This window comes from Patagioenas fasciata, chromosome 28 (genome assembly GCF_037038585.1).
Source record: "Patagioenas fasciata isolate bPatFas1 chromosome 28, bPatFas1.hap1, whole genome shotgun sequence".
NCBI lineage: Eukaryota > Metazoa > Chordata > Aves > Columbiformes > Columbidae > Patagioenas > Patagioenas fasciata.
The window spans coordinates 4,773,684-4,797,948 of record NC_092547.1 but is presented as its reverse complement, the minus strand read 5'-3'; the positions used below and the strand labels follow the sequence as shown (position 1 = coordinate 4,797,948).

Genomic DNA, 24,265 nt, shown 5'->3' with positions numbered 1-24,265 from the left:
GCCGTTATCAGATGTTGCGACACACGGGGCCTGGCCCTGTCCCCCAGCGTGGGGACACGGCTGCTCCCACCACCCCCCCCGGGCCCCCAGACTCACACAACAGGCAAAGCCAAGAGCTGCATTTATTTATTTGGTCTCCTTACAGATTTAAAAGGTATCAGAGAAAAAAATAAGCTGAAAGAACAGAGTTTAGGGTAAAACCACCAGGGAAGGCAACAGGGCCAAGAGCCACCTGCTTCTGCAACACCCTTAAAACCAGCTTTAAAACCCACAGAAAACCCACAAAACAGCCCGGGGAGAGCCTCTCAATCCTCCTCTTCTTCCTCCTCCACGCGCCGGACGCGTTTCCGCCTCCCCGGGGGCTGCGGCTCTTCGGCCTCATCCTCCTCAGACCCGGGGGCTGCAGGGGCCGGTTCTGTGCCTGTGGGTGGGAGGGTGCTGAGCGCCCGGCCAGGGGGATGCACCGCAGGAGCAGAGCCCCCGAGAACCCACCTGAGCTCCCCATGGCCTCATCCTCGCTGTCCAGCTCCCGGCGGCGCTTGGTGCCCGGCTGCACCGGGCTGGGGACGGCAACCGGATCCTCGCTGCGGCACGGAGGGGTCAGCGGCACGGAGGGGTCAGCGGCACACCGGGGGACGAACCCCCCGAGTGGGGACGAACCCCCCGAGTGGGGACGGGACAAGGTTCTCACCTCTCCGAGTCCGATCCCAGCCCGGCCGGCGCCTGCGCTGCTGCTGGGGACAAGGAAAGGGGTTGATGGGTGACCCCATAGCAGGGGGACCCCAGCCACGTCCTGCATCCCCAGCCCAGCCCCTCACCTGCATCCAGGTCCTGGGGACACCCAGGGGACTCCAGCAGCCCCTGGGGGGATCCTGGGGGGTCAGGGCCGCGGTGGGTGATGGAGGCGGCTGCGCGGCGGAGCTGCTGCGGCGTCAGGGCGGCCGGGATGCGCCAGAAGGATTCCTGGGGGAGACAGGAGACACTACGGGGCCAGGCCAGGGCGAGGGCATGGGGACAAGGATGGGGACGATGACGGGGACCGCACCTGCTCGCTGGCGGGGGGCCGCAGCCCCAGCTGCCGCAGCAAGGCACGGAAGCGCCGGTTCTCCATGGCATCCTCGTTCTCCTCCGTCAGCGGCACCAGCGGCACCGGGTGGGACGCACCTGGGCCCAGAGCAGCGTCAGCCCGGCCCCATCACCCCCACAGCCGCCCCCAGGCCCCCCAGCCGCTCACCGTCCTCCTCGCGGTCCCCCGCTGTCCTCCGCAGGCAGGTCTGCAGCCACCGCAGGGGCCCCTCCAGGCCTGGGGACAAAGTGGGGTGAGAGGGGACATGGCCCCGGGGGACAAGCCCAACCGGGGGGTCACAGCCCCTTGCCCACCTTCCCGATGCAGACGATAAACCAGGCGCCCCCCGGCTCCTTCCTGGGGCGCCCCGTGCTCCTCCATGGGCCCTTCCTCCCCTTCATCATCCTCCTCCTCATCATCCTCCTCATCCTCCTCGCTGTCCCCGTCCTCTGCCGAGCTGTCCTGGGCCGGCACCGCCGGGGCACCCGCTGCACCCTGGGGGGACGGGGGGTGTCGTGGTGCATGTGGTGGGGCAGCACCCTTGGGCACAGCTCAGGGACCCCCCCAGCACCCCATAGCAGCTCGGGAACCCCCCCAGTCCCCCGTACCGGCGTGGGGGGGCCCTGGCCCTTCCTGCGGCGCTTCTTGTAGAGCTCCTTGCGTTCCGCCACCAGCCCCAGCGCCAGCAGCTTCTCCACCACGCGAGCCCGCGACCGCCGCGCCGTTAGGTGCTTCATGATGCTCCCCAGGACGTCTGTGGGGACGGTGGGGTCAGGATTGGGGTCAGGATATGTCCCCCCCACCCATCCGAGCCCCGCTCACCATCCGAGCCCTGGAACTCCTCGAAGAGCCGCGTCAGCTCCTCCTCCTGCTCCTGTGTCCACAACACGATGCGGGTGCCCTTCCTACGGGGGGGACACGCAGCCATGGGTCCCCACCCCAGGGCGAGGGGGAGCCCCGGGGGGGTCCCGACGCACCTGTCCCGCGGGAAGTCCCTGGCGCTGGTGGCCAATCCCAGCCGCACCAGCTGCTTCACCACCTGCCGCCGCGTCCGCCCGGGCACCGAGAGCTGCGCCAGGATGGCGGCGACCACGTCCTGGCCTGCGGGAGGGGGGGTGCAGTGAGGGAGCCCCCGTAGCCCCCCCCCAGGGGTCCCGCTGCACCCCCGTACCTTCCACCTCCTTGTATTTCCAGTAGAGCTCCCGCAGCTCCTGCTCCTCCTGGGGGGTCCAGGGGGGGACACGGCTCCTGACAGCCCTGGGGGGGTGAGGAGAGATGGGGGGATGATGATGATGATGGGGGGGGGTGATGATAATGGGGGGGGGTGATGGTGATAATGAGAAGGGGGTGATGGTCATAATGGGGGGAGTGATGGTGATAATGATGGGGGGGTGATTGATGGGGAGGGTATTGATGGGGGGGGGTGATTGATGGGGGGGGGTGATTGATGGGGGGGGGTGATTGATGGGGGGGGTGATTGATGGGGGGGGGTGATTGATGGGGGGGGGTGATTGATGGGGGGGGTGATTGATGGGGGGGGGTGATTGATGGGGGGGGGTGATTGATGGGGGGGGGGTGATTGATGGGGGGGGGTGATTGATGGGGGGGGGTGATTGATGGGGGGGGGGTGATTGATGGGGGGGGGGTGATTGATGGGGGGGGTGATTGATGGGGGGGGGGTGATTGATGGGGGGGGGTGATTGATGGGGGGGGGTGATTGATGGGGGGGGGTGATTGATGGGGGGGGGTGATTGATGGGGGGGGGTGATTGATGGGGGGGGGTGATTGATGGGGGGGGGTGATTGATGGGGGGGGGTGATTGATGGGGGGGGGGTGATTTATTGATGGAGGGGGGGGGTGATTGATGGAGGGGGGGGTGATTGATGGGGGGGGTGATTGATGGGGGGGGTGATTGATGGGGGGGGGGGTGATTGATGGAGGGGGGGGTGATTGATGGAGGGGGGGGTGACTGATGGAGGGGGGGGGGTGATTGGGGCGCTGCAGCCCCCTCCCCAGCCCCGCTCACCCCTCGCCCTCACGCAGGGAACCGTAGCCCTGGGTCATCTCCCACACGACCGCCGGGCTCTTCCAGAAGAGCAGCTCCACGAAGGCTTTCTTGTTGGTGGCCGCCAGCGCGAAGAACTTGCCCAGGATGAACTTGGCCAAGGCCACCAGCTCCTACAAGCAGGGGGAGGGAGAGCTGGGCTGGGGGGGGGGGCACGGGGACGGACCCCTCCCCGGGGAAGGGGAAGGGGAAGGGGAACGGGGCGGACCTGGTGCGCGGCGGCCGCGGGGTCGCTGAGCAGGCGGTGGAAGGTGGCGAAGAGGGAGAGCTGGAACAGCAGGGCCTCCATGCGCAGGTCGCGGGCCAGGCGGTGCAGCAGCCGCGCCGCGCAGTGGTTGGTGCGGGGGCTGTTGCGCTCGTACCCCCGCAGCAGCAACACCAGCGCCCGCACCACGGGGGCGCAGGCAAACCTGCACCGACCCCCCCGCCCCGGTCAGCAGGGACACCCCCAGAACCCCCACAGTCAATATGGCCACCCCTGGACCCCCAGGTCAGCAGGGCCACCCCCTAGAATCCCCTGGAGCCCCCCCAGTCAGCAGGGTCATCCTGGACCCCCTCGGTCAGCAGGGACACCCCCAGAACCCCCACAGTCAATATGGCCACCCCTGGACCCCCAGGTCAGCAGGGCCACCCCCTAGAATCCCCTGGAGCCCCCCCAGTCAGCAGGGTCATCCTGGACCCCCCTGGGCAGTAGGGCCACCCCCGGAATCCCCATGGTCAATATGGCCACCCCTGGACCCCCAGGTCAACACGGCCACCCTCCGGAATGTCTGAGACCCCCGCAGTCAGCAGGGTCAGCCCGGACCCCCCCAAGTCAACAGGGCCACCTTCAGACCCCCCAAGTCACCAGGGCCACCCCCAGAACCCCCCCAGTCAATATGGCCACCCCTGGACCCCCCAGTCAGCAGGGCCAACCCTCAGACCCCCCAAGTCACCAGGGTCAAGCCCCAGATCCCCCAGTCAATATGGCCACCCCTGGACCCCCAGGTCAGCACGGCCACCCCCTGGAATCCCCCGGACCCCCCTGGTCAGCAGGGTCAGCCCGGACCCCCCCGGATCCCCCAAGTCAGCAGGGCCACCCCCGGAACCCCCCCAGTCAATATGGCCACCCCTGGACCCCCAGGTGAGCACGGCCACCCCCTGGAATCTCCCGGACCCCCCCCAGTCAGCAGGGTCAGCCCAGAGCCTCTCAAGTCAACAGGGCCACCCCCTGGGCCCCCCCAGTTGGCAGAGCCACCCTCAGACCCCCCAAGTCACCAGGGCCAAGCCCCAGACCCCCCAGGCCACCAGGGTCACCCCTGGACCTCCAGGTCGGCAGGGCCACCCCCTGGAATCCTCCAGACTGCCCCCGGTCAGCAGGGTCAGCCCAGACCCCCCCGGACCCCCCAAGTCAGCAGGACCACCCCTGGAACCCCCCCAGTCAATATGGTCACCCCTGGATCCCCCACCACCCCTCTCACTGTTTCAAGTAGTCCAGGAAGTTGAACTCCTTCTCTGACACCTGCACGGTCTCTTCCTCCTCTTCCTCCTCCTCCTCCTCCTCCGGCTCCTCAGCCTCGGGGGGCGCGGGCTCTGCGGGGGACAGTGCTGAGGGACCGGGGCACCCCAGCACAGACCCCCCCGTTCCCGGTGCCGCCGCCGGGGACTCACGGGGCAGGGGAGCGAAGAGGATCTCCCGCAGCAGCCGCGTCTCCTCGGCCGGCCCCGCGTCGGGGGCTCCGAACACGTCCCCTTCGGGCCACACGTCCCTGGGGATCGGGGACAGACTGGCACCGCGTCCCCACAGCCCTGTGGGGTTGGGGACCGGGGGTGCCGGTACCTTGCAGCGCGGAGCAGCCGCAGGGCCGGGGGGACTCGCCCGTCCCGCAGACACCCCTGGATTTGCAGCAGCGCCGCCGCGCGTTGCTCGTCCACCGGCACCTCCGAGGCGGCGTCGAAGGGCACCATGTCCTCGGGGAGGGGCACCTCGCCCTATGGGTGACACCACTGTCACCCCATGACACCCCCGGTGTCCCCCGCGGCGCCGGGTCCCCCCCGTACCTGCAGGCAGCCCTGGAGCTGCGGGGCCAGCGCTGCCCACAGCTCCTCCAGCTCGGGCGGCTGCGGAGCCGGGGCTGCGGCCACCAGCGGTTTCTTCCTCCTTCTCCGCACGCGCTTGCTCTGGGGGACAAGGATGGGTTACGGGGGGATGTGTGGCCCACCAGGGACCCCCCGGTGTGGTGGTCGCATCCCACCTGCACCACGAGGCTGGCGCGGCCGCGGCAGAAGCGCTCGAGCATGCGGAGGAAGAGATGAGCCGTCTCCACCAGGTCCCGCAGGAAGCTGCGCGGCTGCTTGGTCTCGTCGAACTTGCGGAAGAGGGTGAGGAAGAGCTGCCGGTACTCCATCAGGTAGAAGATGTTGCCTGGGGAGGAGGATGGGGGGTTAGCTGAGGGGTGCCGGGGTCGGACCGCGGGTGGGCGGCGGGACAGACGGACTCACTCTTGATGACCTGGCTGCTGTCCCGCACCGCCTGCTCGGGGGACCGGTCCATCTCCTGCACCGTGCGCAGCAGCTCTTGGTACGCCTTCAACGCCAAGTGCATCCTGCGGACGGGCAGCGTCAGGATATGACCCACACCTGGGGGGGTCCTAAGCACCCAGGGGGGTCCCCGACTTCACCTGCGGGCCCAGGTCGCCGCCTCCTTCTTGTCCATCAGCGCCATCTCGTAGTAGGCGGTGAGGTTCTGCTCGATGAAGTGGAAGGCACGGACGCCCACGGTCTCGGACACCAGCTCGGGGCGGAAGCCGCGCCGGCGGTTGAAGGCCATGAAGAAAGCGCTGGCCCACAGGTAGTAGGTCTCATCGTGCTGCTGAGCCTTCTCCCGCACCAGCTGGTCCTGGGGGTGACGGGGGGCTCAGCAGGGGGTCCCACGGCTCCGGGTTGGGGGTCCCGCCACCCCGGCCGCTCACCTTGACCAGCAGCATCAGGCGGTTGTAGCAGCCCTCCAGGAAATCCTGGCAGAAGTGGCGCAGGAAGAGCCGCACGTTGCGGGCGGAGCGCCGGGGGGGCTCGGTCTCCGGGGCCGCCTGGCGCCGCCGTGGCACCCGCCGCGGCTCCTTGCCCAGGTCGTGGCTGTAGCTCTTCAGCTGCGGGGGGACAGGGAGGGAGCGGATGGGGTTTGTGGCACCGTGTCACCCCCGTGTGTCACCCCCGTGTGTCACCCCGCGTCCCCGTCCCCGAGCTCACGTTGTGCAGCCCCTTATGGAAGATGATGTCCTGATCGCCGATCGCCTTCAGGCCTTGCAGGACGTAGGAGCCGCGGAAGCGGGAGTGCCTGGGATGGGGGACATGGGCTGAGCGGTGCCGGCCCCATCATGGGGGTCCCAGCTCCACCATGAGGGTCCCAGCCCCATCACGGGGGTCCTGGCCCTGTCATGGGGGTCCTGGCCCCATCACAGGGATCTTGGTCCCATCACATGGGTCCCAGGCCCATCATAGGGGTCTTGGTCCCATCACAGGGGTCCCAGCCCCATCATGGGCGTCTTGGTCCCATCACGGGGGTCCCAGCCCCATCACGGGGGTCTTGGTCCCATCACGGGGGTCCCAGTCCTGTCATGGGGGTCCTGGCCCTGTCACAGGGGTCCCGGCCCCGTCACGGGGGTGTCCCCCCCATCACCTGGATGGGCGCTGCAGCACTCTCGCCCTCTTCTCCGCCAGCTCCCGCTGCCGCAGGCTCTCCAGCTCCCGCGTGTCCTCCCCGTGCTCATCGGCCGCTTGTCCCTGTCCCAGCGCCGCCAGCTCCTCCGGGCTCTGCGAGCAGCACTGTCAGCACTGTGGGGGGGTCTGGGGGGGTCCCAGCCCCGCCGCCCCCCAGCCCGGCTCACCTGGTCACGGAACATGAGGGAGATGATCTCCAGCACGTGCAGGGCCCATTGCTGCTCCGTCTGGGCGCTGGCCAGGAACTTGAGCAGGTCGTCCATGCCGCTGATGTGCAGCGCCCACAGCACCCGGTCGTGCACGCTGGCGTCACCGTCCACACCCTGGGGGGACAGCGGGCGGGGGGCGCTCAGCAGACAGAGCACGGGGTCCCCGGGGGGCTGGGGAAGGGCTGTGTCCCGGTACCTGCTCCTCCGCGGGGTCCGGGGGGACGTGCAGCACGTTGCGCAGCAGCAGCAGGATCCTCTCGATGAGCAGCGTGTCCTCCTCCTGCCGCTGCTCCCAGTCCTGGGGTGACGGAGCCGTGAGGGGCGCCCGTGGGGACCCCGCCGGGTGGGGACAGACCCCGCGGTCCCCGGGACTCACCAGCTGCAGCAGGTCATAGAGCTTCTCGCTGAGCACCCCGAAAACCTTCTCGCTGGCGAACGCCTGCAGAGACCCCCATGTGGGTCTGGGGGCACCCAGCAGAGGCCCCCACCCACCCAGAGGCCCCTCCCCGGGCACCCTCACCTCTTTGTAAGCCTGCAGGTAGGACAGGACCTGCAGAAAGTGGTGCCGGGAGGCGGCGTCCGCGGGCACTTTGCCAAAGCAGAGCAGCGCCGGCTGCGTCAGGTTCACCATCAGCCTGCGAGTGGGTTGGGGGGGACATGAGGGACCCCCGCTCCGCAGGGACCCCCCCACATGCCCCTCCAGCCCCCAGGTACCTGATGACAGCGTCGAAAAGCACCTTGTCCTGCGGGTACTGCACCATGATGGGCAGCAGGTCGTTCTGCAGGATTTGGGCCGCCCCCAATTGTTGCCGCACGTCCCGGGTCTCATCCTCATGGCGCAGGTACCGGATCAGGTCCTTGACGCTCTCTGGAGGGAGGGGGTAGCACAAATAGGGCTCATAACCCTGATTTTTATCTATGATAATAATAAGTTCATCTCCCCACATGTCAGGTTGATGTGTTGCCAGCCATTTCTAACGCGTTTTCTTGGCAAACTGGCAGAAACCTGGGTCGCTGCTGAGTGCGACAACATCGGTTTCTTATCAGGAAAAAGGATAATTAGATAATTATTGTGATTCTGTAACGCACCTATGAGCCCCCCCCGTCCCGCACGTACCCAGGCAGTCGGGCTCCCGGTGGTACACGTCCCCTTCCAGGTAGCCCAGGGCGCTGCAGGTCGCCAGCAGCTCGCAGTTCATCATGTACCAGTCCATGCAGCGCACCGGGGCGCCGGGACCGGGAACCGGGGGCCGCCTGCGGGACGGGCGTCAGCGCCGCCGCCGGGTGCCCCCCCGCGCCTCCCCGTTCTGGGGTCCCACCGGCCGGTACCGGGGCACCGGGCAGCTCCAGGCAGCCCCCACCCCTTCCCGGGGTGCCCGCCGGCCCCGATACCACGGTTCCCGGGAGCGGGGCACCGGCGGGGATTCCCCTTCGCGGCCCACCGGACACCGGAGCGCGGGCCGGTCCCGCCGCGCCCCCCGGGCTCCAGGCCGCCCCGGTCCCCCCGCTCTCACCGCCGACCCCGTCTCGTCGCCCTCGCGGTCCCGGGACCCGGCGCGGGGGCGGCGTTACACAACCGCCCCAGTTCCCGCGGCGGGAGGCCCCGCCCTGCCCGCGGCCTTCAAGCGGCAACTCCCGACCGGAGAACCCCCGGTGGGTCCTTGTCCCCACCTCCCGTCACGCGCCACCGGCACGGACGGGCGGGGGTTGCCCCGCAGACCCTCCCTTCGGGTGCGGCACCGGCGCATCCCCGCTTCCCAAATGGGGTGTTGCGGCACCCCACCCCGTGGCTCACCCTGGAGGACGGGCGACTTTCAGTGGCATTGCCCTTTTAAGAGCGGGGAGCGCTGCGGCGCAGCCGCACCCACAGGGCGGGGCCTCCCCCGCGGGCGCGGGAACGGGCGCTTCCCGCCAGCCCCCGCGCGGTTGCCGAGGCAACGCGGTCCTGGTTGTCCCCCCCTCCGCGGTCCCTCCCGGTGTCCCCCCGGTACCGGCCACGGCCGCGAGCGGTTACCAAAATAAAAGAGCAGGTTTAATTCACCGAACACAGGACTCCCGCCGCGGCGGGGCGGGGCGGCCCCGGCCGGGCCGGGCGCCGGTAGCCGGTACCGGAGCCCCGCCGCCGCCCGCCGCGCCGCACACACACGCACCACACGCACCGCGGCGGCCCCGTCACAGCAAAGCAGCGGGCGGGCGCGGGGGCCCGGGCCCGGCCTACAAGCCCTGCGTCTTCAGCTCCAGCGGCTCGGCGGTGGGCGGCTCCGGTGGCGGCTCCGCGGCGGCGGCGGTGACGGCGGCGGCGGTGACGGCGGCGGCCGCGGGGGCCTCTCCCTTGAGCGCGGCCAGGCGCTCGGCCAGGCTGCGCGGCCGCGGGCACAGCGCGAACTCGTACAGCACCGCGCCCAGCACCGCGCCCAGCAGCGGGCCCGCCCAGTACACCTGCGGGGGGGCGGCGTGGGCACCGGCACCCCCGGCACCCCCGCCTCGGGGATCCCCCCCACCCCATTATCCCTTTGGGCACCCACAAACCAGCTGGTGGGGGGGCTCCTTGTGCCCCGTCTGCGCGGCACCCCGGGCTGTCACTGTCACTGTCACCGGGGTGGCCCCGGCAGCCGCCCCCCCCTCGGCGGGGACACCGCGGCTGGGGCAGGACCGGGGTGGGCGTGGGGGCCCCGGGGTGGGATTTGGGGGGTCCCCCCGCACACACTTACCCAGTGGTTGGTGAAGTTGCGGGTGACGACGGCCGGGGCGAAGGAGCGCGCAGGGTTCATGCCGGCGCCCGTGTAGTGGATCTGGGGGGGGAAGACGGGGCGGTGGGGGGAGGATGGGGCTGCGGGGTGCCCTGCACCCCCCTGGGTCACGAAGGGAGGGTCTATGTGGCCGCCCTTACCCCGAAGAGGTGGCCGAGGGCCAGGGAGAAGCCGATGGGCAGCGCGGCGGAGCCGGGGCGCCCGTCATGGCGCTCGTCGACGCTGGCGAGCACGCAGAGGATGAACTGGGCTGTCAGCAGCAGCTCCACCACCGTGCCCTGGCCCGGGCCCACGCCGGGGTGCAGCTGCGTGGGGAGGGGGCTCAGCACCCCGCGGAGCCGCTCCCCCCGTTCCCCAGCACCCCAACCCCTCAGCACCTCCGGTTCCCTGCAGACCCCCCCATCATCTCCAGCCCCATATCCCCACTGACCTCCAAACACCCATCACCCCCTGGACCCTCATTAAACCCCATCCCCAATGCCCCAAACCCCCCAAGCACCTCTGAACCCCTCAATCCTCCATCGCATCCCTATGGTTCCCCAAACCCCCTCATGGAGCCCCTTCCCCACAACACCCCAACCCCCCAGCACCTCCGGTTCCCTGCAGACCCCCCCATCATCTCCAGCCCCACATCCCCACTCACCCCCAAACACCCATCACCCCCTAGACCCCCATTAAACCCCCATCCCAATCCCCCAAACCCCCCAAGCACCTCTGAACCCCTCAATCCTCCATCGCACCCCCACGGTTCCCCAATCCCCCTCAAGGAGCCCCTTCCCCACAGCACCCCAACCCCTCCAGCCCCCCAAACCACCCAGCCCCTCTCACCGCGCTGAGGCCGAGGGTGCCGCGCACGGGGGCCGGGGTCACCCCGTAGAGCACCCCGGCCCCGGCCAGGGCGCCCAGCAGCTGCGCCAGCAGGTAGCCCAGGGCTCGGAGCAGCGACAGCTGCGACGCCATCACCAAGGCCAAGGTGATGGCCGGGTTGACGTGGCCACCGCTGACATGGCCCAGGGTCTGCACCAGGGTGGCCTGGGCCAGCCCGAAGGCCAAGGCGGCCCCCAGGACACTGGGGGGGCCTGGGGCCCAGCGCAGGGAGGCCCCCAACCCCAGCAGGGTGTACAGGAGGCTGCCCAGGAACTCGGCCAGCACGGCCCTCCAGAAAGCGGACGAGCGCAGCTCCCGCATGGCCTGGCCCCGCTGCCCTCGGCCCCGCTCCCCTCCCCGGGGGGAGCCCAGCACCACCTTTATAAGGCCCCCCCGGGGCCGGCCCTGGGGGTGGGATCCCACCGCTGCCACCCCCCGTTAACTGCTTCGCTGCCCGGGGTGGTGACGTGCGGAGAGGGACCCCCCCGGGACAACCCCACACCCCTGGGATAGCGGGGACCCCCCCGGGACCCCCCCACACTCCTGGGACAGCTAGGGCCCCCCCGGGACCCCCCCACACCCCTGGGATAGCCGGGACCCCCCCGGGTCACCCCCACACCCCTGGGATAGCCGGGACCCCCCAAGGAAAACCCCACACCCCTGGGATAGCTTGGACCCCCCCCTGGGTCACCCCCACACCCCTGGGATAGCCAGGACCCCCCCAGGTCACCCCTACACTCCTGGAATAGCTGGGATCCCCCCCGGGACACCCCCACACCCCTGGGATAGCCGGGACCCCCCCAGGACACCCCCATGATAGCCAGGACCTCCCCGGGACACCCCCACACCCCTGGGATAGCCGGGACCCCCCAAGGAAAACCCCACACCCCTGGGATAGCTTGGACCCCCCCCCGGTCACCCCTACACCCCTGGGATAGCCAGGACCCCCCAGGACACCCCCATGATAGCCAGGACCCCCCCGGAACACCCCCACACCCCCACCTGGCCCATGGGCACCCAGAATAGCCAGGACCACCCCCCAGTGCAACCCCCCACCCCCAAGATAGTGAGGACCCCCCAGAGCTGGGGGGCTCTGCGTGGTTTGGGGGAGGACACCCCCACACTTGGGGATTCACAAGCAGCACTGAGCCCCCCCCCCCGCCATGTTTTGGGGACACTTTGGGGTGTCACTGATGGGAGCCTCTCCCAGCCCCACGTGGGGGGTGCTGGGTGCCCCCCCCCGGCCCAGCCCCACTGGGGGCTCCCCCCCCCAGCCCTGTTGTCTGTGTGGGTTATTCAGCCCGGCTTAGCGGGGGCTAAATCCCCGGCTGGGGGGGGATTAGGGCCAGGCCCGGCCATTGGCGCCCGCCGGAATCTGCCGGGGCTGCAGAGGCCACCACAAAGCGTTTGCTGCGCTCAGCGCCCCGGCACGGGACAGGCTGGGGGGTCCCGGCCCCCGCCCTCACCGCGGGGCCACGGGAGGGGACGTGGGCCTTGGGGGGAGCACCCGGCATTGGGTCTGGCAGCCACCGAGACCCCCAGTGACACCTGAACCAGCTCCAACCCCAAAACACTTTCAATCCCCCTGGGAGAGCTGGGGGGTGATGGAGCCACCGAGACCCCCAGTGACACCTGAACCAGCTCTGACCCCAAAACACTTTCAATCCCCCCGGGAGAGCTGGGGGGTGATGGAGCCACCGAGACCCCCAGTGACACCTGAACCAGCTCCAACCCCAAACTACTTTTAACCCCCCGGGAGAGCTGGGGGATGATGGAGCCAACAAGACCCCCGGTGACACCTTAACCAGCTCCAACCCCAAACTACTTTTAACCCCCCCAGGAGTGCTGGGGGATGATGGAGCCAACAAGACCCCCGGTGACACCTTAACCAGCTCCAACCCCAAACTACTTTTAACCCCCCCAGGAGTGCTGGGGGATGATGGAGCCACTGAGACCCCCCCAGTGACACCTGAACCAGCTCCGACCCCAAAACACTTTCAATCCCCCCGGCAGAGCTGGGGGGTGATGGAGCCACCGAGACCCCCAGTGATACCTGAACCAGCTCCAACCCCAAACTACTTTTAACCCCCCGGGAGAGCTGGGGGATGATGGAGCCAACAAGACCCCCGGTGACACCTTAACCAGCCCCAACCCCAAACTACTTTTAACCCCCCCAGGAGTGCTGGGGGATGATGGAGCCACTGAGACCCCCCAGTGACACCTGAACCAGCTCCGACCCCAAAACACTTTCAATCCCCCCGGGAGAGCTGGGGGGTGATGGAGCCACCAAGACCCCCAGTGATACCTGAACAGGCTCCAACCCCAAGACAGTTTCAGTCCCCCTGGAAGAGCTGGGGGATGATGGAGCCAACAAAACCCCCAGTGACACCTGAACCAGCTCCAACCCCAAACTACTTTTAACCCCCCGCGGAGAGCTGGGGGGTGATGGACCCACCAAGACCCCCCCCAGTGACACCTGAACCAGCTCTGATCCAAAACACTTTCAATCCTCCCGGGAGAGCTGGGGGGTGATGGAGCCACCAAGACCCCCCAGTGACACCTGAACCAGCTCCGACCCAAAACTACTTTTAATCCTCCCAGGAGATTTGGGGGCTGATGGAGCCACCTCCCCGATTCCCCCACCGTGTAGTGGGGGGCACTGGGTGTCACACTCAGGGGTGGTGGGGACACATGCGCCACCTCCATGGGTTGGGGGAGCAGGGGGCTCAGGCCGTCGGGGGGGCCGGGGGGCTGCGGTTGGAGGGCGAGGAGGGGGCCGGGCTGGGGGTGTCCAGCGGCGCCACGTCCCGGCAGGCGAGGCAGGCGCCCAATTTCGCCCGGGGGGCACCGGGGGCCAGGAGAAAGTCGTGGCAAAGCGCGGCCAGCAGCGCACCCAGCACCGGGCCCAGCCAGAACACCTGGGGGGACACGTCAGGGCTGGGGGGGACACAGGGCTGGGGGGGGGACACATGACAGGGGTGCCCCATGGATGGGGGAACGCGGGGCTGGGGGGACGCTGGGCGCTGCCGTGGGGATGGGTGACAGGGAGGAAGCTGTGCCAGGTGGGGGGGTCACACGTTTGGGATGGGGACACCACGGGGAGGGAGGGACCAGGAGGACCCAATCTGGGGGTGCAGCCAGTCCCATGGGGGACCCATCCAAAGGGAAGAGCTGGGGTGGGGATGGAATGGGGGGGCCCACACTGCACCTGGGGCACCCACCCCCACGTTGGGGTCTCAGGGGGGACCCGGGGGTGCTGCGGACTCACCCAGTGGTCGTCCCAGGTGCCGGTGACAATGGCCGGACCCAGCGAGCGCGCGGGGTTCATGCAGCCCCCCGAGAACGGGCCCTGCGGGAGGGAGGGGGTGGCAGCTGGGGGTGACAGCCCAGGGGGGTTTGGGTGTCTGGGGTGGGGGTCACAGACCAGGGGGCTCAGGGGTGCGTGGGTGGGGGTCACAGCCTCCGGGGGGTCAGGGGTGTCTGGGGTGGGGGTGACAGCCCGGGGGGGGTCAGGGGTGTCTGGGGTGGGGGTGACAGCACAGGGAGGGTTGGGGTGTCTGGGGTGGGGGTCACAGCCCGGGAGGGGTCAGGGGTGTCTGGGGTGGGGGTCACAGCCCAGGGGGGGTCAGGGGTGTCTGGGGTGGGGGTCACAGCCCGGGGGGTCAGGGGTGTCTGGGGTGGGGGTCACAGCCTGGGGGGGGGTCAGGGGTGTCTGGGGTGGGGGTCACAGCCTGGGGGGGGGTCAGGGGTGTCTGGGGTGGGGGTCACAGCCCGGGAGGGGTCAGGGGTGTCTGGGGTGGGGGTCACAGCCCGGGGGGGGTCAGAGGTGCCTGGGATAGGGGTGACAGCACGGGGAGGGTTGGGGTGTCTGGGGTGGGGGTCACAGCCCAGGGGGTTCAGGGGTGTCTGGGGTGGGGGTCACAGCCCGGGGGGTCAGGGGTGTCTGGGGTGGGGGCCACAGCCCCGGGGGGTCAGGGGTGTCTGGGGTGGGGGTCACAGCCCGGGGGGTCAGGGGTGTCTGGGGTGGGGGTCACAGCCTGGGGGGGGGTCAGGGGTGTCTGGGGTGGGGGTCACAGCCCGGGAGGGGTCAGGGGTGTCTGGGGTGGGGGTCACAGCCCGGGGGGGGTCAGAGGTGCCTGGGATAGGGGTGACAGCACGGGGAGGGTTGGGGTGTCTGGGGTGGGGGTCACAGCCCCGGGGGGGTCAGGGGTGTCTGGGGTGGGGGTCACAGCCTGGGGGGGGGTCAGGTGTGTCTGGGGTGGGGGTCACAGCCCGGGAGGGGTCAGGGGTGTCTGGGGTGGGGGTCACAGCCCGGGAGGGGTCAGAGGTGCCTGGGATAGGGGTGACAGCACGGGGAGGGTTGGGGTCTCTGGGGTGGGGGTCACAGCCCGGGGGGTCAGGGGTGTCTGGGGTGGGGGCCACAGCCCCGGGGGGGTCAGGGGTGTCTGGGGTGGGGGTCACAGCCCCGGGGGGGGTTTTGGTGTCCTCACCGCGGCCAGGGCTCCGGCAGCCACGGCGCTGCCCAGGGCCAGCCCGCCATGTGGAGCCGCATGCCCGGCGGTGCCGAACGCAACCAGCGCCAGCTGGAAGGTGCCGAAAATCTCCCAGGCCAGCGCCTGTCCCGCCATCCCCATCCCCACCTGCAGCGACAGCCCCAGCTCAGCACCACAGCCCCGGGATGGGGACGGGATGGGGACGTGGACACTCACCCTGGTGACGAGGCCGGTGCCGTGGGGCAGCGCCGTGCGGGCGGCGGCGGCGGCCAGCGTGGCCCCGGTGCACTGTGCCAGGAGCGCGGTGACCCCGCGCAGGGCGCCCACCTTGCGGGTGCACATCAGCGCCAGCGTGAGCGCCGGGTTGGCCTGGGGCGCCCCGAGGGCACAGCCCAGCGCCCCGGCCACCAGCCCCCCGGCCAGTGCCGGCGCCAGGGCCGCGGGGGACGCCGAGGCGCCCAGGACCACCCCGATGAAGATGAAGGTCGCTGCTGCCTCCACCAGCGCCCCCCGCCAGCAGCAGCCGCTCCGCAGCTCCTGGGGACATAGGGTGGGGGTCACTGTGGTGGGGACCGGGTGCCGAGGGGATGGGGGACTTGATGATGGGGTGATGGGGGACCTCAGTAACCAGGTACCGTGGTGATGGGGGCACCTTGGTGCACCTTGGCACCGGGGTCACTACGACAGCAGGGACACCACGGTGGCAAAGATGGTGCGCTGGCTATGGGGGGTGATGGACACAGCGCTGGGGGCAGGAGCTACTGGAGGGATTGGTACTGGGGGGTCTGTATGAGTTGGGGGGCTGCCCGCTCACCCCCTGGGTGCTGTGGGTCTGGGGGCTCAGGGGGGTTTGGGGGGGCCGAGGGGCCGCGTGGCTCGCAGGGCCTTACCTCCCCGATGGCCATGGCGCAGCTGGCATGGGGACGCCAGGGAGGGGACACCCCCGGCACCGCCACCCCTCCCCAGCCCCGCCACCCCCCAGGTGTGGGGGAGCCCCACGCTGGGCACCAGACACCCCCGGGGTGCTGGGGGGGCTGAGGATGGGGCAGAGCCCGGGGGGGCTGCGGGGGTCCGGGGGGGCTCTGAGCATCCCTGGGCGCCATGACAACGCACGGGGACACGGGGGGGTTGCCACAGCGACCAGAGGGAGATAAAAGGACAAGATGAAAGGCCGGGGTGGGCAGGGGGGACAGTGCTTGGGGGGACACACACCCCCTGTACCCAGTGACGGGCGCCCGGGGACAAGGGTGTCCCTGCGCTGGTGCCTGGGGGGGTGGCAGGCGAGGGCGGGGGTGTCCCTGTGCCCCCCATGTCCCTGTCCCTTGTGTCCCAGTCCATCGTGTCCCTGTCCCCCATGTCTCTGTGCCCCCTGTGTCCCTGTTCCCCTCGTGTCCCTGTCCCCCTGTGACCCCGCCCCCCCGTCCCTGTCCCCCCATGTCCCCATTGCCCCAGTGTCCCTGCCCCCCGTGTTGCTGTCCCCCGTGTCCCCATCCCCCTTGTCTCTATCCCCCCAGTGTCCCTGTCCCCCATGTCCCCACCCTCCCCATGTCCCCATCCCCCCGTGTCCCTGTCCCCATGTGCCTGCCCCCGCCATGTCCCTGTTCCCCTGTGTCCCTATCCCCCCGTGTCCCTGTTTCCCCCCATGTCCCTGTTCCCCATGTCCCTGTCCCCAGGTCTCTGTGTTCCCATGTCCCTGTGCCCCTCCCGTGTTGCTGTCCCCCCGTGTCCCCATCCCCCGTGTCTCTATCCCCCCAGTGTCCCTGTCTCCCCCGTGTCCCTGTCCCCCTTGTGTCCCTGTCCCCGTGTCCCTGTCCCCCCGTGTCTCTGTCTCCCCCGTGTCCCTGTCCCCGTGTGCCTGTCCCCGTGTTCATGTCCCCCTGCGCCTGTCCCCTCCGTGTCCCTGTCCCCGTGTCCCTGTCCCCCCGTGTCTCTGTCTCCCCCGTGTCCCTGTCCCCCCCGTGTCCCTGTCCCCGTGTCCCTGTCCCCCCCGTGTCCCTGTCCCCGTGTCCCTGTCCCCCCCGTGTCGCTGCCAGCTCAGCAGCCCCGGCCGCACGTGGGGTGAGTCAGCGGGGCCGGGAAGGGCCTGGTCAGCACGGGGGGGACCCGGGGGGGGGACCCGGGGCTGCTGACGTTCCGCAAAGAGCCAGAACAATCCGCGCCCTAGGCCGCCGCGAAGGGGGAAACACGGGGGGGAACCACGTGGGGACACGGGGGGGCGAGGGGGCGGCAGCGGCTCCGCCAGCCCCACCGCTCCGGGGCTGGGACCCCCGGTCCTGCCCCCGCAGAGCCCCTGGGTGCCCGGGGGGGCGCTGCCGGTCCTCGGACCCCCCGGTACTGCTGGAGGGGGGGCGTGGGGGGGAAACGGGCGCGCCAAGATGGCGGCGCCCCGCCCGCCTTCAGATCGGGGCGGAACCGGCCCGCGTCACGTGACGGGGGAGAAGGCGGTGCCGCGATGGCGGCGCGGGGCGGGGCGAGCGCCCCCGCCGAAGGGTAATGGCGGCTTGGGGGCGGGGCTTGGCGGCCTTAAAGGAGCCGCGCTTAAAGGGACCGCGCGTCACCGAGCGGGGCGCAGCGGCCACCACCGGCCCCGCCGCCGGGGCAGCTCACCCAGTGACCCCCCGCGGGACGGGGACCCTGGTCCAGCCCCCGAGGCTGCAGCCCCCCCGGCCAGCACCGTCCCTCCACGGGGTCGCGGGTGTTCGGGACCGAGCGATCCCGCGGCTGACGCCCGGTGGGGCGGGGCGCAGGTCCCGGTATAGCGAACGGGTCGCTGCCGGGGGCGGGAGGATCCCCCGGTGTCACCCTCCCACAGCCGGCTTGTACCCCCCCCCCGTGTCCCTGACTCTCGTGTCCCTGTCCTCCGTGTACCTGTCCCCCTGTGTCTCTATCCCACTGTGTCCCTGTCTTCCCGTGTCCCTGTCTTCCCGTGTCCCTGTCCCCCCGTGTCCCTGTCCTCCCGTGTCCGTGTCCCTGCACCCGTGTCGCTGTCCTCCCCGTGTCGCTGCCCCCGCTGTGTCCCTGTCCCACCCTGTGTCCCTGTCCCCACCGTGTCCCTGTCCCCCGTGTCCCTGCCTCCCGTGTCGCTGTCTCCCCGTGTCCGTGTCCCTGCGCCCGTGTCGCTGTCCCCCCCGTGTCGCTGTCCCCCCGTGTCCCTGTCCCCCGCTGTGTCCCCGTCCCCCGTGTCCCTGCCTCCCGTGTCCCTGCGTCCCGTGTCGCTGTGCTCCCCGTGTCGCTGTCCTCCCCGTGTCCCCGTCCCCCGTGTCCCTGTCCCCCGTGTCCCTGTCTCCCCGTGTCCCTGTCCCCCGTGTCCGTGCCTCCCGTGTCGCTGTCCTCCCCGTGTCCCTGTCTCCCCGTGTTCCTGTCCCCCGTGTCGCTGTCCCCCCGCCGCGGCGACGCCTCGACTGAGTGCAACATCCAGCAGGGACCTGGGACCCGGGGCGGGGGGTGGGGGTGCGAGGGTCCATCCCCGCGGCGGGGCGGGGGGCAGCACCGGGAAACCCCCCCGGCAGGCCGGGGTTCGGGGTCCGGTCCCGGGTGGGTCGGCACTAGGACCCGGCGGCGCGGGGCCGGCGCGGATTCCAGGCTGGCTCCGCGCGTGACGTCACGCGGCCCCGCCCCGCCGCGGCCCCTCGCGCTCGGGAAAATGCTGCTGTCGGTGCCGCCGCGCTCCGCGCTCCCCGCGCTCACCTACAACAAGGGCGGCAAGAAGGTACCGGGACCCCCCCGGGGCCGCAGCAGCGCCATCCCGGCCCGGGACACCCGCGGTGGCGGGGGTGGAGGGGGACCCGCCGTCCCCTCCCCCGGGTTGGCCGTGGCGGGCGGGGGAAGCACAGGCGGGGCCCGGTCACCCCCCCCCTCCCCGCGGCGAATCGCACCGGGGATCCTCGGCAGGCCCGGGGAGGGGCGAGGGGACACCCAGGGGAACCCCCCGCGGAACCCCCCGCGGGGACGGGGGTCAGGGCGGGACACGCGGGGAGTCACGGCCCCCGCCGTGCCTCAGTTTCCCTCTATCCCCGGGGCTGTGTCGGGCCGGGGGTCCCGCGGGGATCCGGGGGGGTCAGATCCTCCCTGCACAGACATCCCCGGGAGATCCGGGGTGCTGACACCCCCCGTCCCCCCCCCAGCAGCCCTATGTGCCCCCGGCGCAGCCGCTGGGCCCCCCCAGCCCCAGCCCCGCCGGGGGGGGCACGGACCAGCTCAGCAAAACCAACCTCTACATCCGCGGGCTGCACCCCGGCACCACCGACCAGGACCTGGTCAAGCTCTGCCAGCCGTGAGTGGGGTCGGGGGGTCCCCGCTGTCCCCCCCCACAGCCCCCGCTGGGCGCTGAACCCCCTGTTTCCCCCCCAGCTACGGGAAGATCGTTTCCACCAAAGCCATCCTGGACAAGACAACCAACAAGTGCAAAGGTTGGGGGAGGCCGTGGGGGTGGCAAGAGGGCTCTGGGGGGGTCGCTCTCATTTGTGTGTGACATCCCCCCCCCCCCATTTTAGGTTACGGCTTCGTTGACTTTGACAGCCCCACGGCGGCTCAGAAAGCGGTGACGGCGCTGAAGGCCAGCGGGGTGCAGGCGCAGATGGCCAAGGTACAGCACATCCCCCCCCCCAAAACCCCCAGACCCCCACCACGGGGTCCAGACACCCCTCTGTTCCCCCCCACAGCAGCAGGAGCAGGACCCCACCAACCTGTACATCTCGAACCTGCCGCCGGGGGTGGACGAGCAGGAGCTGGAGGCGCTGCTGAAACCCTTTGGGACCGTGGTGTCCACCCGCATCCTGCGTGACCCCCACGGGGCCAGCCGCGGCGTGGGCTTCGCACGGTATGGGGGGGCTTGGGGGGTCCACGTGGGTCTGGGGGGGCCACAAGGGGCTGGGAGGCTCAGGTGGGCTCTGCTGGGGGGGCACAGGGCAGCATGTGGGCCTGGGGGTGCCTGGGATGATGGGGGAATGCTGGGGGGTCCACATGGTTCTGGGGGGGCCACGTGGGTCTTGGGGGAGCCACAAGGGGCTGGGGGGCTCAGGTGGGCTCTGCTGGGGGGGCACAGGGCAGGATGTGGGCCTGCGATAATGAGGGAATGCTGGGGGGTCCACATGGTTCTGGGGGGTCCACTTATGGGTGAGGGGGCAGGTGGGCTTTGCTGGGGAGTCCAGGGTAGCAGGTGGGGCTGGGGGTGCCTGGGAGGATGTGGGATACTGGGGGGTCCACATGGGGCTAGGGGGGCTCTGCTGGGGGTTAGGGGGCAGCCTGTGAGGCTGGGGGTGCCCGGGAGGAAGGGGGGTGCTTGGGGGGCCCCATAGGGCTGGGGGGATCCATAGGGGACTGGGGGGTCCCGCGCATGGCCCCGGCCCAGCCCCGCTCCCCCCAGCATGGAATCCACGGAGAAGTGCGAGGCCGTCATCACCCACTTCAACGGGAAGTACATCAAGATGCCCCCGGGGGTGCCAGGTGAGCTGGAGGGGGGGGTGTCACGGGGCACTTGGGGGTGCTGGGGTGCAGCTGACAGTGCTGATTGTCCACCCCAGCCCCCCCGGACCCGCTGCTCTGCAAGTTCGCGGACGGGGGGCAGAAGAAGCGGCAGAGCCAGAGCAAGTTCGTGCCCAACGGGAGAGCGTGGGCGCGGGACGGCGACACGGTGAGGGGGGGTTTGGCGGGGGGGGGACACACCCCATAGGTGGGGGGGGTGTGGGGCACCACTGACCCATTTGCCCCCCCAGAACACCGTGACCTTGGCCTACGACCCCGCGACAGCGCTGCAGAATGGGTGGGTGCCCCCTGGACCTGGGGTGTGAGGGGGTGCCAGCTGTGCCCCCCCCCCCGCCCCTGACTCCCCCACCCGCAGGTTCTACCCGGCCCCCTATGGCCTGGCCCCCAGCCGCATGATCGCCCCCCCCGCGCTGCCCTACCTGCCCTCCCCTGTCTCCTCCTACCAGGTATGGGGGGTTCGGGGGGGGGGGGTGGGAAGGGGTGTCCCCCACAGGGAGAGGGGTGGGGGGCTTGGGGAGCCCCCGCCCGCTCCCACCCCCCCTCCCCATTGCTGCAGGTTCACGGCCCCGCCTGGATGCACCAATCGTACCTCGTGCAGCCCACGGTGAGCCCCGCCCCCGCCTGCCCCACCCGCCCTGCCCCGCCCTGACACCATTCCGGGCCCCACCCCGGTTTGGCAGCCACACCCCGTGCTCCACTGCCATGGCCACGCCCCATTCGGGCATGCCCCGCCCACTGCTGTCACGGCCTCACCTTATTCGGACCTGCCACGCCCACTACTGCCGTGGCCCCGCCCACTACTGCCGTGGCCCCGCCCCACCTGCTGCTGTGGCCCCACCCACTACTGCTGTGGCCCCACCCACTACTGCCACGCCCCCAACCACTGCTGTTATGGTCCCGCCCTTTCTGCCATGCCCTGCCTCCTTCTGCTATGGCTCCACCCCTTTGAGAATGCCCCGCCCACCGCTGCCATGGCCCCGCCCCACAGCCCCGCCCCACTCGCACCCTGGGTCCCACAGCCCCTGTGTCCGCTTCCCCATCCCTGTGTTCCCCCCGCCCCAATTTCCCTGTCTGTCCCCATGTTCCCCCCTGACCTGCGTCTTCCCCCCATCCCCGTGTCCCCCTGTCCCCATATCCCCCCGTCCCCCCTCGACGGGCCATGCAGGGTGCGGTTCTGGCCCCCGCTGTGGACCACGCCGTCCCCCTCCAGCCCTCCGTGGTGGCCCCCCTGGCCCAGCAGCTCGGCCACCTCTCTCTGGGCAGCGCTGGCACGGTAAGACCCCCCCCATTTTAAAAGCCCCCCCAATTCCCTCACCACCCAGACCCCCTGACCCCCCATTCACCCCCCAGTATGTCCCTGCTGCCGCCGTCCCCGGCGCCTTCATCCCGCCGTACCCACCGGTGCCACCCGCGCTGCCGCTGGAGGTGAGTGAGGGGGGTTCGGGGGGGCTCGGGGGAATTTGGGGGGGGCTCCAGGGGGGGTCTCAGACCCACTGCCCCCTCCCCACAGGACGGCAGCGCCGCCCCGGCCCACGGCCCCATCGAGTCGCCGTCCGAACCCGGCGCCTTCCCCTATCCCTACCCCAAGTAGTGGGGGGGGCGCCGGCCCGAGGGACCCCCCGACTATGGGAGGGGCTGGACCGGGACCCCCCCACCCCATCACCGCTGCCTGGGGACGGACCCTGACCCGGGATGGGGGGGGGGGGCTGTCCCTGTGCGGGGGTCCCGCTGCCCCCCCCTGCCCCCCCCTCCCCCCCCCGGAGGGTTTTTCTTCCTCCTGAATTTTCTAAAAAACTAAAAGCAAAAAAAAAGCAAAAAAAAGCAAAAAGAGAAAAAAAAAAGGCAAAACCAACCAATGCCGCCCCGGGGGGGCCGGGGGGCCCCGGCCGCCCCCCCCCTCGTGCTTCCAGGGCACCGCCCCCCCCCCCTCCCGCCGCGGTGCCCCCCCGTGCCTTCTGCTGCCCGGTGCGGCCGGTGCCCCCGGCTCGGGGATGGGGGACACCCCCCCCCCCCCCACGGTGACCCCCCCAGCTCCCCCGCCGTGGGGCGCGGTCCCCGGGCACCAGCCCCCCCGCAGGGCCGGGGGTGCTGCCCCCCACCCACCCCCCCGCAGCCATTCCTGCCCCCGTGGGCGCGGGCCGGGGTCTGCATGCTGCCCCCCCCCACCCCAACCCCGGCCCGGGGGGGGGCAGGACAAGTGCAATAACCCCCCCCCCACCCCGCCTCCACGGGCACCCCAAGGGTCAACCAGGCACTTTAGAGTCCAACCCCCCAACCCCCCCCCCAGCGACAATCACGGGGGGGCCCCGGGGGCGGCTCTTGCAACCAAAGATTGAGGGAGTGTTTGGGGGGGGGTGAGTTGCCCCGACCCCCCCCGCCCCGGCTTCGCGACCCCCGCGCCGTGGGTCTGTCTGTCCGTCCATCCCTCCCCGGAGCAGGGGGGGGTCAGCACCCCCCCCATTTGCCCATTTGCTTCCAGCTCTGGGGCCGCTGTGCCCCCCCGCCCCCCCCCAGCTCTGCCCAGGGCCTCCCGGTTCTTCCAGCCCCCCCCAGGAGTCCCCAGCCCCCCCAGGGCCACAGGGACCCCCCCACACATCTACCTCACCCCACAGCTCGGTGCTCAGCCCTGGCGGGGGGGGCCAAGGGGCTGTGGCCCTTTGTCCCCCCCCGTTTGGGGTGACACCTCCCCCCCGGTTTCCAGCCATCACCCACTTTTCCCTCCACCCCCCTGTTGCTGCTACTGCCCGGCCCCCCCGGGCACAGCCCCTTTGGTTGGGGGGCAGCGGCCCCCCCAGGAAGGAACCAAAGAGGGAGACCCACAGCTGCCCCCCCCCCACCCGGGGCTGGGGGGCCCTGGGACGCCCCCCCTGCTGCAAGGAGAAAGGGGGGGGGGGGGTCACCGATTGCCGGGGTTCCCCTGGTTGGGGAGGGGGGTGCTTGAGCTGCAGAGGAGAAGCCAAGGCCCCCCCAGGCCCCCCCCCTTTTAATTTATACGTAGCGCATTTTGTACAGGTTTTTAAGTTGCTTTTTTTTAAAAAGAAAAAAGAAATTCTCCAGAGGTTTCTAGTTTTGTATTTCTTCCTCCTGCTTCCGCGCTCGGCCCCCCCAAAACCCCCCCCCCAATAAACCCCCCTCGATACCCCCCCCCCTCAATGACCCCCTCCTCCTTCAAGGTTTGTTTTATGTTTTGTTTTTAAATAAAAAAGGCAAGAAAAGCAAATGCTTGTGTGGTGTGGGGAGAGGGAGAGGTGGGGGGGTCCTTATAGCCCCCCAAAAGTGGGTGTGTCCCCCCCCCCCCCCAGAATGTCACCCTTTCCATATTGATCCCCAGGAATGAGTCCCCCCTCAGTCTCCTCTTCTCCAGCTCCAGAGCCCCAGCTCCCTCAGCCTTTCCTCACACGGGAGATGCTCCACTCCCTCCAGCATCTTGGTGGCTGCGCTGGACTCTCTCCAGCAGTTCCCTGTCCTTCTGGAGCTGAGGGGCCACAACTGGACACAAGATTCCAGGGGTGGTCTCCCCAGGGCAGAGCAGAGGGGCAGGAGAACCTCTCTGACCCACTGACCACCCCCTTCTAACCCACCCCAGGTCCCATTGGCTTCCTGGCCACAAGGGCCCAGTGCTGGCTCAGCCC

The 24,265-nt window shown here is 70.2% G+C and overlaps 4 protein-coding genes across 7 annotated transcripts; 1 reads left to right on the top strand and 3 right to left on the bottom strand.

Annotated features, from left to right (window-relative positions):
* Positions 1–110: 110 nt before the first annotated feature.
* TIMELESS (timeless circadian regulator) lies at positions 111–9,832 on the bottom strand. 3 transcript variants are annotated; one of them, XM_071799942.1, is made up of 30 exons: positions 9,751–9,832; positions 8,157–8,293; positions 7,754–7,907; positions 7,560–7,674; positions 7,416–7,478; positions 7,236–7,337; positions 6,998–7,153; positions 6,790–6,923; positions 6,360–6,447; positions 6,083–6,259; positions 5,792–6,009; positions 5,613–5,716; positions 5,366–5,535; positions 5,172–5,291; positions 4,951–5,102; positions 4,782–4,879; positions 4,592–4,703; positions 3,340–3,541; positions 3,093–3,244; positions 2,238–2,323; positions 2,044–2,167; positions 1,889–1,971; positions 1,675–1,820; positions 1,381–1,561; positions 1,235–1,303; positions 1,046–1,164; positions 819–963; positions 692–734; positions 493–584; positions 111–421 (listed from the first exon to the last, which is right to left on the bottom strand). In XM_071799942.1, exons 2-30 carry the CDS (start codon positions 8,251–8,253, stop codon positions 306–308), a joined length of 3,618 nt encoding a protein of 1,205 aa, XP_071656043.1. In that variant the 5' UTR covers positions 8,254–8,293; positions 9,751–9,832; the 3' UTR covers positions 111–305. The 3 variants fall into 3 exon arrangements, with proteins under 3 accessions (XP_071656043.1, XP_071656042.1, XP_071656044.1); XM_071799941.1 differs by lacking the exon at positions 9,751–9,832 and adding an exon at positions 8,554–8,660; XM_071799943.1 differs by lacking the exon at positions 9,751–9,832 and adding an exon at positions 8,554–8,660 and having other exon boundaries at positions 692–731.
* On the bottom strand, positions 9,053–10,999 carry LOC136113667 (lens fiber major intrinsic protein). Its single transcript, XM_071799944.1, has 4 exons — positions 10,618–10,999; positions 9,930–10,094; positions 9,751–9,831; positions 9,053–9,478 (listed from the first exon to the last, which is right to left on the bottom strand). Exons 1-4 carry the CDS (start codon positions 10,975–10,977, stop codon positions 9,254–9,256), a joined length of 831 nt encoding a protein of 276 aa, XP_071656045.1. The 5' UTR covers positions 10,978–10,999; the 3' UTR covers positions 9,053–9,253.
* Positions 11,000–13,226: 2,227 nt separating this feature from the next.
* Positions 13,227–16,054, bottom strand: LOC139825738 (aquaporin-2-like). The gene is made up of 5 exons (XM_071799841.1): positions 16,040–16,054; positions 15,360–15,686; positions 15,147–15,296; positions 13,925–14,005; positions 13,227–13,574 (listed from the first exon to the last, which is right to left on the bottom strand). The coding sequence occupies exons 1-5, from the start codon at positions 16,052–16,054 to the stop codon at positions 13,383–13,385; spliced, it is 765 nt and encodes a 254-aa protein (XP_071655942.1). The 3' UTR covers positions 13,227–13,382.
* Positions 16,055–18,065: 2,011 nt separating this feature from the next.
* Positions 18,066–23,614, top strand: RBMS2 (RNA binding motif single stranded interacting protein 2). 2 transcript variants are annotated; one of them, XM_071800077.1, is made up of 13 exons: positions 18,066–18,858; positions 19,277–19,422; positions 19,500–19,558; positions 19,643–19,734; positions 19,811–19,968; positions 20,515–20,594; positions 20,672–20,781; positions 20,864–20,910; positions 20,989–21,079; positions 21,190–21,237; positions 21,799–21,906; positions 21,984–22,058; positions 22,144–23,614. In XM_071800077.1, the coding sequence occupies exons 1-13, from the start codon at positions 18,793–18,795 to the stop codon at positions 22,222–22,224; spliced, it is 1,161 nt and encodes a 386-aa protein (XP_071656178.1). In that variant the 5' UTR covers positions 18,066–18,792; the 3' UTR covers positions 22,225–23,614. The 2 variants fall into 2 exon arrangements, with proteins under 2 accessions (XP_071656178.1, XP_071656177.1); XM_071800076.1 differs by having other exon boundaries at positions 18,743–18,858; positions 19,274–19,422.
* The last annotated feature ends 651 nt before the right edge of the window (positions 23,615–24,265 follow it).

Excerpts from the sequence above, each read along its gene's own strand:
- TIMELESS (XM_071799942.1), bottom strand. The coding sequence starts at position 8,253 with ATGGACTGGTACATGATGAACTGCGAGCTGCTGGCGACCTGCAGCGCC. Across the intron at positions 2,168-2,237 it reads GAAATACAAGGAGGTGGAAG|GCCAGGACGTGGTCGCCGCC; the intron begins GTACGGGGGTGC and ends CCCCTCCCGCAG. Across the intron at positions 1,562-1,674 it reads GCCAGGGCCCCCCCACGCCG|GGTGCAGCGGGTGCCCCGGC; the intron begins GTACGGGGGACT and ends CCGTCCCCCCAG.
- LOC136113667 (XM_071799944.1), bottom strand. The coding sequence starts at position 10,977 with ATGCGGGAGCTGCGCTCGTCCGCTTTCTGGAGGGCCGTGCTGGCCGAG. Across the intron at positions 9,832-9,929 it reads CCCTCGGCCACCTCTTCGGG|ATCCACTACACGGGCGCCGG; the intron begins GTAAGGGCGGCC and ends TTCCCCCCCCAG. Across the intron at positions 9,479-9,750 it reads GCAACTTCACCAACCACTGG|GTGTACTGGGCGGGCCCGCT; the intron begins GTAAGTGTGTGC and ends GCCCCCCCGCAG.
- LOC139825738 (XM_071799841.1), bottom strand. Across the intron at positions 15,297-15,359 it reads GCCTCGTCACCAGGGTGAGT|GTGGGGATGGGGATGGCGGG; the intron begins GTCCACGTCCCC and ends CTGTCGCTGCAG. Across the intron at positions 13,575-13,924 it reads GCACCTGGGACGACCACTGG|GTGTTCTGGCTGGGCCCGGT; the intron begins GTGAGTCCGCAG and ends GTGTCCCCCCAG.
- RBMS2 (XM_071800076.1), top strand. The coding sequence starts at position 18,793 with ATGCTGCTGTCGGTGCCGCCGCGCTCCGCGCTCCCCGCGCTCACCTAC. Across the intron at positions 20,595-20,671 it reads GATGCCCCCGGGGGTGCCAG|CCCCCCCGGACCCGCTGCTC; the intron begins GTGAGCTGGAGG and ends TGTCCACCCCAG. Across the intron at positions 20,911-20,988 it reads GCGACAGCGCTGCAGAATGG|GTTCTACCCGGCCCCCTATG; the intron begins GTGGGTGCCCCC and ends CCCCACCCGCAG.